Source organism: Ahaetulla prasina, chromosome 6 (genome assembly GCF_028640845.1).
Source record: "Ahaetulla prasina isolate Xishuangbanna chromosome 6, ASM2864084v1, whole genome shotgun sequence".
Lineage (NCBI taxonomy): Eukaryota > Metazoa > Chordata > Lepidosauria > Squamata > Colubridae > Ahaetulla > Ahaetulla prasina.
Window position 1 is genome coordinate 33,684,617 of NC_080544.1, and position 11,869 is coordinate 33,696,485.

General features: G+C 39.6%; 1 protein-coding gene across 3 annotated transcripts in view; it reads left to right on the top strand.

The window, feature by feature from the left end:
* TBC1D12 (TBC1 domain family member 12) overlaps positions 1-10,358 on the top strand; it is a 56,603-nt gene extending 46,245 nt beyond the window's left edge. For all 3 annotated transcript variants that reach the window (XM_058189463.1, XM_058189462.1, XM_058189461.1), the window contains 5 exons: positions 865-936; positions 3,119-3,247; positions 4,594-4,703; positions 5,672-5,930; positions 8,740-10,358. In XM_058189463.1, coding sequence (XP_058045446.1) covers positions 865-936; positions 3,119-3,247; positions 4,594-4,703; positions 5,672-5,930; positions 8,740-8,808 — 639 coding nt within the window. In that variant the 3' untranslated portion in view covers positions 8,809-10,358. The remainder of the gene's footprint in view (positions 1-864; positions 937-3,118; positions 3,248-4,593; positions 4,704-5,671; positions 5,931-8,739) is intronic.
* The last annotated feature ends 1,511 nt before the right edge of the window (positions 10,359-11,869 follow it).

Below are 11,869 nucleotides of genomic sequence, written 5' to 3' on the forward strand. Positions count from 1 at the left end.
TCCTCACATAGATGCTAATCGCCAAGCTTCTGGCAGTGGGTAGCTTTTTCTGACATACCTTACATGTCATTCATTGTGCACTGGTTAGCATCCTGACCGTCACATTTATATTAATTGAAATTTTTGAGCATTTTCATATAGAATATATTATATTCATAGATCTGTCTAGGCAGGAATACCAGCTTTACAATACAAAATTTAGAAAATGGAATGTCCTGTCACAAAAGGAGAGTATAAAGCATTCCTGTCTTTGCTGAAGTTGAACCTAGTATGCATTTTTCTTGAAAAATAACAGTGATCGACATTCAAGATCATTAATTCATACACATAAGAGTTATAATGAGATTTTAGAAGTAATTTTGGTAACACGATTGCTGGTTAATAAAAAGTTGGTATTAATAGTTATATAATATATGTGTGTGTGCCTGTGTTTATATGTACATATATATACTTTTTTTTTTCCTGAGGTTTTCGCGGGTGTTTGTATGTAGGTCTTTGGTTATTCGGGTTTTCTCCCGCGTAAAATTGGAAGTGTCTTGGCGACGTTTCGACGAAGTCTCATTTGTCATCTTCAGGCTTCAGCTTCGTGCTTCTGGGAGCAATGTGTAAACAGCTGCAATCACATTGCTCCCAGAAGCACGGCTGAAGCCTGAAGATGACGAATGAGACTTCGTCAACGCCGCCAAGACACTTCCAATTTCTGTGAGAAAACGAATAACCAAAGACTCTCTCTATACATTCAGTATGATTATTCTATCATAGCAGGTGTTTTTTTTCTTGATTTAAAATAACCTTTACCATATATCTCCATTTTTAAATTTCAGTTTTTAACCTTCACTTTTTGATCTACTGTTTCTATTTTAGGGTGGCCCTTATCATGACCTCTTGCACAGTGTCTTGGGAGCATATACATGTTACAGACCTGATGTAGGATATGTAAGTATTTGTACAGTGTTGTCAATCTTTCAACAACAGTGACAATAATAAAGTAGAATTTCTGTGGAAAAGAAAACAAAGGTAGTATTAATAATAATCAAGGTTCTTGATGCAATCCCAAGCTATCTGGAGCACAACTTGAGTAGTATGGGCATTGACAAAAATCAGTCAGTTGCAAAAGGCAGCTTTATATTGGATCAGTTTATATCCTGTGACTATACTTCTAACACCATCAAGCAACATCTTCCTATCTCAAATCCCTAGGAAGGATTTGATAGGTGGATAAAAATGCCAAAACCAGTCTAAACATTTGGCTGACTGTGCGACCAACCATAATAATGTAATAATAAGGTATTAAATTCATATGCCTTCCAACTCTCAACAGCCTGGGTATTTCACAACAATAAAATAGGAATTACAATAAAATCAAAGCTTCTGTAATTTATTACATTGATATATCTGATCATTGATATCATTATAAACATACGCTTTATAAACTAAGTCAGTTATCACAAACTTAGCCTTTTGACCCCAAAAGAGAAAACATGTTCTGCTACACTTTGTTTCCATAGTTGAAATTCAATTCTGTTGCTGTCTAGGGAATTCTGGGAGTTGAAGTCCACTCCTCTTAAAGTTGCTGAATTTGAGAAACTGGTGTAACTATTCTGCTGTAAGGTATTTCATATCAAAGGGTGATCTTCCTAATACTATAACTCCTTGTATATAGTCACTAGGAATACAGAAGAGATATCCCTAGCAAATACAAATATGTCAAAGATATCTAGAGATGTCCTAGATATCTCGAGGTACTTCTCAGTAAACATGCACAGGATTGCATTACTTTAAAGTGACACTGTAGACCAGGGGTGTCAAACTCACATCGCCATGGCGGCATCACATGACTTCGCTAAACCAGGCATGGGCGTGGCCAGTGCATGATGCATCTGGCCCATGGGCCAAAAGTTTGACAGGCCTGCTCTAGACCACGGGTGTCAAACTCAATTTCATTGAGGGCCACATCAGGGTTGTGTTTGAACTTGGGGGGGTGGCCTAGCGGGCATGACCAGGCTGTGCATGGCCAGCTCGACATCCTGCAGCCCTCATGCGGCCCTTGCGAGCTCCATTTTCACTGGCAGAGCACCGTAGGCCATCCTTCACTGTTTCCAGGGCAGCCCCATGGGCCAGATCTAAACACCCTGTGGGATGGATCCAGCCCGCGGGCCTTGAGTTTGACACCCATGCTCTAGACCCATGATGGCGAACTTGTGGCACACGTAGTCATATCAGTGGGCACACAAGCTCAACTTTGGTGCGCATCCGTGCGCCGGCCAGCTGATTTTTGGGCCTTCTGGGCCCACCAGAAGTAGGGAAACATGATGTTTCCTACCTCCAGAGGACCTTGGGGTGGTGGGGAAGGCCCGTTTTTGCCCTCCTCAGACTCCTAGAGCGGCCCTGGAGGCTGGGGACAGCAAAAAACAGGCCATTCGGTCCCATCAGAAGTTGGCAAATGGGCCGTTTTTGGCCTCAGGAGGACCTCTGGGGGGTTGAGGAAGGCTGTTTTCAAACACCTCCACCCCCCCGGACTCCTAGAAAGGCTCTGGAGCCAGGTGAGAGAGAAAAATGGGCCTACCGGGCTCTCACGTGCCAGGAACGAGGGGAGGGGGAGTCGTGCACACATGCACAGGGTGGAACAGTTAGAATTATGGGTGTGGGCATACTCACGTGTGACCGCCCCGCACCCTGCTCCTGGCATACGATGGCAAAAAGGTTAGCTGTCACTGCTCTAGACAAACGGAAAGTAGGAAGAAATTGCTGAGAATCATTGTATCTATAGAACGTATTCATTCACCCACATATATTTTTCTTCCATCCTTCTTACTTGCTTAGAAACATTGCCAAATGTTAGCTGTCTAAAGTAAAATATTGAGCATCTTTAACTCACAATGGGCATATTTTTTTCTATATGCATAATCATGGTTATTTTTAGACTAAAGTATAATTCAGCAAGTAAATGAATGAAAAAAGGAGCATCTGGTTCAGAATAAGCTGCCCATCTTATTGTCATAATTTGGTAATATCCTAGTTTTCAAAAATACTAAAACTTCAGCCATAGCATAAAAACGAGTCTTTTACTTGGTACACTCAAAACTTGTCTGTTTGTTTGTCTGTTTGTGTGTTAAAGGTCCAGGGAATGTCTTTCATTGCTGCGGTTCTCATACTTAATCTGGAGGAGGCAGATGCTTTTATTGCCTTTGCAAATCTTTTGAACAAGCCATGCCAGCTAGCCTTTTTTCGTGTGGATCATAGCATGGTATGTGCCCATATTATGACTTTTTACTATTATCTGACTTGATTTCTTCTTACCGCAAAGTGTTCATGGGCAAATAAGTAGATGTTCCTGTTAAAATCAGTGGCATTCCTAGTTTTCAAAACATCAAAGCTTTGCATGCATCCTTATAGCTAACAGGTATTTGCACCCAAGGAACTGTGCCAGCAGCAAATACATCAGTAGAATGTGTTGTCCTGTTGCAGAAGTGTTGCATTTTTCAGAATTTGCACATTCTATTTTCAGTTTTCCCTACTTTTCTGTGACATAATGATAATCCCTGCAGTCTTTTTGCCTTTTGGACAAAGAGATAGCAAGAAGAAAATAATACTCTGATTACTTATGCCTAGTAACACATGCCTTAGATACACTAGGGTTGGATTACTGTAACAAAGTCCTCATTGGGTTACCTTTCAGAAAACACTTCAGAAGCTGCAGTTCTTCTAAAGAATGTTGCTGGCAGGAAAATATTGGGCATATTCTTGCATTGTTCCACTAGTTGCCAATATGTTTGGTCCAGAATATCTAATGTTTCCTCCTATACCAGAAGTGGGGGTACTTCTGCCTTTCTAGTTGTTGCTGAATTACATGCTGGTGGGGAATTCTGGGAGTTGAAGTCCACTCATTGTAAAGTTGCCAAGATTGAGAAACACGGTCTTAGAACCTTCCCTGTCTACCCACTCATATAGAGTAGAAAGGGTGACGAAATTAAGAGTATTTTTGGTGTTTGCACCAGTATTGTACGACATTGCACCTGGTGACACACTGGTGGTCTGGCCTCTGGTTATGTTTTGCCCTTAGTGAAGATCGTGTTGTCTGGGGAGGCTTCATTTAATCTATTGTGCTAAAGTTTGTTGCTAAGTCATCTTTGTGTATTTTTATTTTTACTGTATTTTTAATGTAAAAAAGGGATAAAACTGACTTAACAAATTTCTCACTTGGCAACATAAATTCTGGGCTCAGTTGTGGTCTTAAGTAGAGGACTGCCTGTATCTATATAAGTGTTTCTCAACTTTGGCAACTTTAAAACGCGGACTTCAATTTCCAAAATTCCCCAGCAAGCAGTCTTGTCAAGGATGAGAAACACTGGCCTACATTGCAAGGGTAATTAAAAGCTGGAATCATTAACCCTGACTGTTTGAATATCAGCGAAATTATTTCTCAACTGCATACTCTGTTGTACAGTAACCGCAATTTTCATTTTTAGATTTACTGTTTAAATAAGGCATACTCTATTCTGTAAGCTAACGTATAATTCTGCAGAAGTTTCAAAATTTGTGACGTTTTGAATGTTTTCCTGAATTATATATTTTTCTCTCCTTTCTTTACAGATGCTGAAGTACTTTGCAGCATTTGAAGTATTTTTTGAGGAAAACCTGCCTAAACTGTTTCATCATTTTAAATCCTATAATCTTACCCCCGACATATACTTGATAGATTGGTACGTTGAAAACTTAATGGTCACATCATGCCACAGTAATAGACTTTCAGGTGAAGTTAAATGCAAGCCAGATTTTAACAGGCATTCTAGGATTCCTTGTGATTGAGGGTGAAGGTTCGTTCTCCAAACTTGTGGGTTGGTTTCCAAACATTTAGTTAATTATGTATTCCCATTCTGCTGTCCTCATGAACACTATTGTAGCACCAAACACAGCAGGCAGATTTTTAAAAAATGCAGTACTGAGATGCAGGTCAATCCAGGAATTTGTTTTTAGTGACAAATTCACCTAACTAGCTTCTGAGTTAAATTTTGTCACTAAAAACAAATTCCTGGATTGACCTGCATCTCAGAGAAAAATCTGCTTATTATAATATTATGTATTCCCATTCTGCTGTCCTCATGAACACTATTGTAGCACCAAACACAGCAGGCAGATTTTTAAAAAATGCAGTACGGAAATCTAGTCAATGGATGCAATGGGTTTTTATCTAAATATAGCTACATATCCACTTATTTAATTGGCTTTTCTTTTTTGGGGAATCTCAGAGTCAGTGTTGACTTTAGGCAATTGGACAAGTCCCTGCAGTTTTCTTGACAAGATTTCAGAGGTACCATAGTTTGTCAGTGCCTTCTTCATAGGGCTGAGAGAGACTGGCCCACAATCACTTGGTTGCCTTTGTGCTGACGGCAGGCCTAGAACTATTTCCTGCTTTGTAGCCTGGTACCTTAACCGCTACACCAAACTGGCTTTCTAATCTTCAGATTACAACTCTTCGCTTGGAATATAGGAGGTAACACTTGGAAGCGGAGAGACGGTTGTTGCAAATGAAATGTCTACTGGTGTTTCGTTCCTTAACCCAAAGCATGATGGTTTATCTAGATTAAATAATCACTGATAGTACAAGAGAAATTAGAGGATGTGGTGTTTTGCTCTCACCTGCCTGATTCTTTTAAATTTCAAAATGCAGGATCTTCACCCTGTACAGCAAGTCACTACCCCTTGATTTGGCCTGTCGAGTTTGGGATGTCTTTTGTAGAGATGGAGAAGAATTTTTGTTCAGAACTGGATTAGGAATCCTTAGGTTATATGAAGATATTCTCCTGCAGATGGACTTTATTCATATAGCACAGTTTCTAACAAAGCTGCCAGAAGATATCACATCGGAGAAGCTCTTCTCGTGCATTACATCTATTCAGATGCAGAATAGTAACAAAAAATGGGCTCAGGTAAGTACTAACTGTATGTAACTGATCAAATGTTTTAATTTTATCAGAAAGCAACTCTCAATTTAAAAGAGAGATGCAGCCACGAGCAGAGATGGGAGATTAACCTTCTCTAGGGAAATAAGGCTTTACCTGTTGCTGAATGAAGGTGGTTGCCTTAGGAATAGCATTCTTGGAATGGGCACCACCACTGTCAAGGCCTTGAACTCTCTGGCCACCTGCCACATACATGTAGTCCTTGATTTACAACTACAATTTGGACCAGAATTTCTGTTTCTAGGCAAGGCAGCTGTTAAGTGAGTCACAGCCAATTTTATGACTTTTTTTTTTTTGCTATGGTTAAGTGAACCACTGCAGTTATTAAGTGAATCATGCAGTCGTTAAGAGAATCCAGCTTCCCTCCATTGACTTTGCTTGTCAGAAGCCAGCTGGGAGGGACACACATGGTGATAACCCTGGCATGCTGCAACCATCCTAAGTGCCTAGCAGTTGCCAGGTGCCCGAATTTTGATCACTTGTCTGTGGGAATGGGCAGTGGTTGTAAGTGGGAGAAGTGGTTGTAAGGAAGTTTTTTTCAGTGCCATTGTAACTTTGAAGAGTTGCTAAGTGACTGTTTGTAAGTCAAGGATTATCTGTACTAGATTGCCAGGACATCTGAACAGCATTTATTGAAAATATTGCCTATGGACAGGGACATGCAGATAGCGTTTTAAGAACTGCTGAAGCCATGAAGGACTTTGATGATTAAAACCTGCACTGTGAATTCAGTTGCTATAGTTGAGGCAATATGATTTTCAATATGAGTCCCAGATAGTTTAAGAACTGTAATTTGGAAGACTGTTTGTATATGACACATCAGCTTAATCTGAAAATTATCAGCAAATTGGTGACAGTAGACTTTCATTGTCCTAGAAACACACTCTAGAAAGAAGTGTGTAAGAGATTACTTGTGTCTTAGATGATAGAATGAACACTCAAAGGCTGTGTACTTAAGTTAGGGGAGCTGCAGTCCTGGATAAGAAGTGCCAATGAACCATCCCCCAAGAATCATTTCTCTAGACCAGGCTTCCCCAACCCTTGGGCTATGGTCTACTGCTTGGCCATGCCTGTTCAAAACCAGGCTGCACAAGTGGTGGGCCAGTGCATGCGCACCTGCACTTCCACAAGTAGCAGGCACTCACATGCGAAGGTTCACTTGTGCTCATGGTAGGCACTCACGCAGAGCCATCCCTTCTCTCACCCTGCTGGGCCACCGTGGCCCATGCAAGTGGTGGGAGAGTGTGTGTGCGCGGGAGGGACTTTACTTGTGCAAGTGGCTACTGCTCATGGGCAAAGCTCCATTTGTGCAAGTGCAAATGGAGCTGTGTGCTGGTGCACGCTCCTGCCGCTCACACAGAACCATCCCCCAGGGTTCCTAGCCGGGAGGTTTGGGTGCCACTGGTCTAGATTGAGTAGATTGTGTCTCCTTGTTGACTGATCTATCTTTTCCAGAACCAGATGTAAAAACAATATGAAAATTATTTCAACAGGAATACAGAAATAAATATGTTAGATGCAGTCCCTGCATCCCTGCTGTCAGGGATTTTCTAACTAACTTTCAGAAATTTAACAATTTATCATAGTTGCATTTTTCCAAAGAATATGCTATGATCATGATACTACTAATTATAAAGCTTCCTAGATGGCTTACTGAAATTTAATTGAAATTGTTATTACTTTGGATATATTAGAGTTGATTATTCTTATATTAGGATATTATTATTATTATTATTATTATTATTATTATTATTATTATTATTATTATTATTATTATTATTATTATTATTATTATTATTATTATTATTATTATTATTATTTAATGTTTATACCGCCCTTCTCCCGAAGGACTCAGGGCGGTGAACAGGCAGATAAAATAATACCATATATTACAATAAAAACACTCTTTAAAAAACTTACTCAATATGGCCTAAAATTTAAAATACAATACAAAATATAAAATAAACCCCAATAAAATCCATATATAAAAAACCCTATTTAAGCCAGTCCTGCTCAGAAGAATAGATACATCTTCAGCTCGCGGCGAAAGGTCCGGAGGTCAGGAAGTTGTCAAAGTCCTGGGGGAAGCTCATTCCAGAGGGTAGGTGCCCCCACAGAGAAGGCTCTCCCCCTGGGGGTCGCCAGCCTACACTGTTTGGCTGACGGCACCCTGAGAAGACCCTCTCTATGGGAGTGTACCGGCCGGTGGGAGGCATGTGGTAGCAGAAGGCGGTCCCGAAGGTATCCCGGTCCTATGCCATGGAGCGCTTTAAAGATGGCAACCAGCATCGGAAAACCACAAGTAGCCAGTGCAGCCTGCGCAGGATCGGTGTTATATGGGAGCCACGAGTGGCTCCCTCTATCACCCGCGCGGCTGCATTCTGAACCAACTGAAGTCTCCGGGTGCACCTCAAGGGGAGCCCCATGTAGAGAGCATTGATATAGTCTTTAAACCCTCCTTACACTAGCATATGTTGAAATCAGTTGGATTTGGGTCTTAAGTTACTCGTAATTAACTGAATCATGACTGACTGGGTTGAGTGGGTTCCTTAATCTATCACATAAAGGCTTGTTATTTGGTTCTCTGTTTATAATCAGTTATTATAAAACTAATATTGACCGGTTGAAAAATAGGGGTAGAGGAATGATGGTAAGTAAACGGTTATGATCCATGACAGATGAGAAAACCTTGCAGAAATGGCTAGTTTTTATAAATGTTGAAAAGAAGTGAAATTGTGGCCCATTTTTAAGTTTTATTTTAAAAACTGGTTTTCAGGTGTTTGCCTCATTAATGAAGGATAGCAAAGAAGGAGACAGGAACCATAGTCCAGCACTAAAAAGCTAACTTCCAAGTTCAATTGGAAAAACCACTTGGTTGTGAAAGAATTCTTCTAAAACATCTTCTCAGTGAAAACCACTAAAAATGGCTTCAGAGACCGAAGAAGAAACAGTATTGACTGAACGAGTGGTGGAATTTGACGGTCCTTATCCTGCTGCCAGTATTAAAGACCTCTTTTGTGAGAAGATTCCTTTTCACAGGAAGCAGAACAATAAAGTATGAAACTGAGAAAGTGGCTATCGCATATTTAATATTTAAAGTTGAACGCAATAACATTTGTAATAACTTTTGTTGGTACTTAAAATTTTGAGGGATACCTTTTTTATGATTACCACAGAGGCACTTTTGGGGGCAGGGCTGGTGTTTTAAAGTAAGGCCCCAGAAACTGCTACCTGAACCAAACGTTTTGGTACAAATACCTCCAAAATTACAGATGAAATCCTTAGGACCAAATCAGGTTTTGTTTTGGTGTACAGGCTTGCCCAGGAACAGGAGGCTTTTACGCGCGTCTTACGAAATTCCTTTTAAAGCGCAGTTTCACTTTCCAACTAAGGGAACGCATGTCAGTGAATACCGAGGAAACTGCATGCAATTTTGCTATGGAGCCTTTGGCAATTAAGTCTCTTGGCTGAAAGGTGGCAGTAACTGTGGGCTTAGGTAAGCAGCCAAGGCGGTGTTCAGCGTTTTACATTTTGAAGTACTTTGCTTACAGGAAAATTGGTTTCTAATCCATAAAAATCATATGAATTTTTTTTTTAATCAAAGTGACTTATACTTGATAAACACTAGTATAATTAATAAGCTAGTGATAACCCTTTTGCACATTTTACGCAATGTTAATGTTGAAAGTTTTGAGTCCCTGTATATTAAGGTGTTTTCTCATTTAAATTTAAAGTTGATTACTGCAGTGTGTACAATAATGAGTACCCAAAACGCATATTGTTAGTCCATATCTTCTCTTTTAATGTCAGCATCAAATACTGTAAAGACAACATGTGGAAGGTTGAGCTTCCTTCACACTCCAAAACGTTTTAAAATGGCTTTTGAACTGAGGGGGATGGAAAGGATACCTCTTAATCTCTCCGAGCAGCTAATGCTTGTTCTTTCTAAGTCCGTTTTGATAGTATTAATGTAAATAAAATTGCCTTTCCTTTTTTTTTCTTTGTACCTGGTTCTTGTATGTGCAAATGAAGTCAAAATTTATCATTGCATTAAAAAGTAAGCGAGACTGCTTCGGTTGTCAAGTGTTTAAAAAGTTGCAGAGCCTATTTTAAAGATTTGGTTACAGTATATTGTAATATTTATGTTGCTATCAAATGTAAACCACACTTCAATATTACTTATTACAACATTCAAGTTGAAGTTCAAATGTCTGCTTTCTTTTTTTTCTTATGTATTTACTTGCTCCGGTGTATGTCCTTTACTTGGGTTCTCTTGTACAGTTTTCTTACTTTTCAAGTACAGTATACACATGTATATAACTTGTAAATAGAAGGAATTTAGCCTTCATTCAAAACTACTAGTAACAATTCTTGTGTAAATAAACTTGTAAGCAGAATGAACACTGTCTTCATTTCAGTTTGTTCAGTCTTCATGTATATAGGAGAATCTTCTGTAGCTTCCCCAATGAACTGCTTCAGTAGTCATTCCTAGGCCCATCCAGACATGAGCGCTAAAATCTTTTTCAAAGTTAGGCTTTTTAATGAAAGATTATGGTTTGTATCTTCTCAAAGAATTGCCACTGGCTGTCACATCTTCGTCTCCAAATGGATGGGGATCCTATGATGCTATACAGATTGCTGAACTGCAGCCATCGGCCATACTGGTTGAAGCAATGGGAGTTGTGATTCAGCAGCATCCTCACATATAATCCCCATTCCTTTATATATGAAACGGAGCTAGATACGAAGAATTCAGTATACCAATCTTAGCTGTCCCTTAAGCTGATTATAAACCTAAGGGAGGGAGAACAATCGACCGGCATACTTGCAATGTCCTTATCATAGTAAATGAACAGAAGTTCTACATCAGGAGATGCCGTCTTCTGTTTTTAACTGACGGTTATCATTTTGCAGCGTCAAAACAATAGCACAGTTTGGGTTTCTTAGATAAGGCAGCCTTAACAGCCGCTTCAAAGATGGGTACAAATTATTCAGTTCGATGCAAGGGAATAGTGCCCATTCCCATGTTTATCCTTCCCCTGACCTGAAATCAACCATTATCACTGCATGTCAGCATAATGAAGCAAAAAGCTTTACTTCTTTTAATCACTACACTGTATTTTAAAGAGTTGTAAATCGACTTGCAGACTATCTACATTGTCTGAGCTGTGCCGTCACTAAATGAGCTCTGGTAACTTGAGGACTATCTGTATTGTCTGAGCCATGCTAAAGTTTGTATTATTCTGAGCAAGCTCAGAAATTGTGCATAGTCAGCATTTTTTGCACACGTCAGATTGTGCATGAGGAAATAATTTCTTTGGAAGCTTCTGTGATTTGGAGCAGACCAGCACCAGAGTTGGTTATAGGATGGACGGTTATATAGGTAATGACTTATGACCACAATAGATCCCCAAATTTCTATTGGTGAGATAGTTGTGAGTTTCCCCCCCCCCCTTTTACAATCTTTCTTGCCAGTTATTAAGTGAATCACAGCAGTTGGTAAGTTAGTAACATGGTTGTTAAGTGAATCTCACTTCCCCATTGACTGCTTGTCAGAAAGTCACAAAAGGTGATCACATGACCCCAGGACACTGCAACCGTCATAAATATGAATCAGTTTCCACTTATCCGAATTTTGATCATGCAACCATGCAGACATTGCAACAATCATGCTCATAAGTCACTTTTTTTTAGCACCATAGTAACTTTGAATAGTCACTAAGTACCTTGATGAACGTATCTTTTCTTTTATGTACACTGAGAGCATATGCACCAAGACAAATTCCTTGTGTGTCCAATCATACTTGGCCAATAAATTCTATTCTAGGATTCTAAATGGTAAATTGAGGACTACCCATATAAATGTTTTACATAAATCACTGCAACCGTCATAAATATGAGTTTGC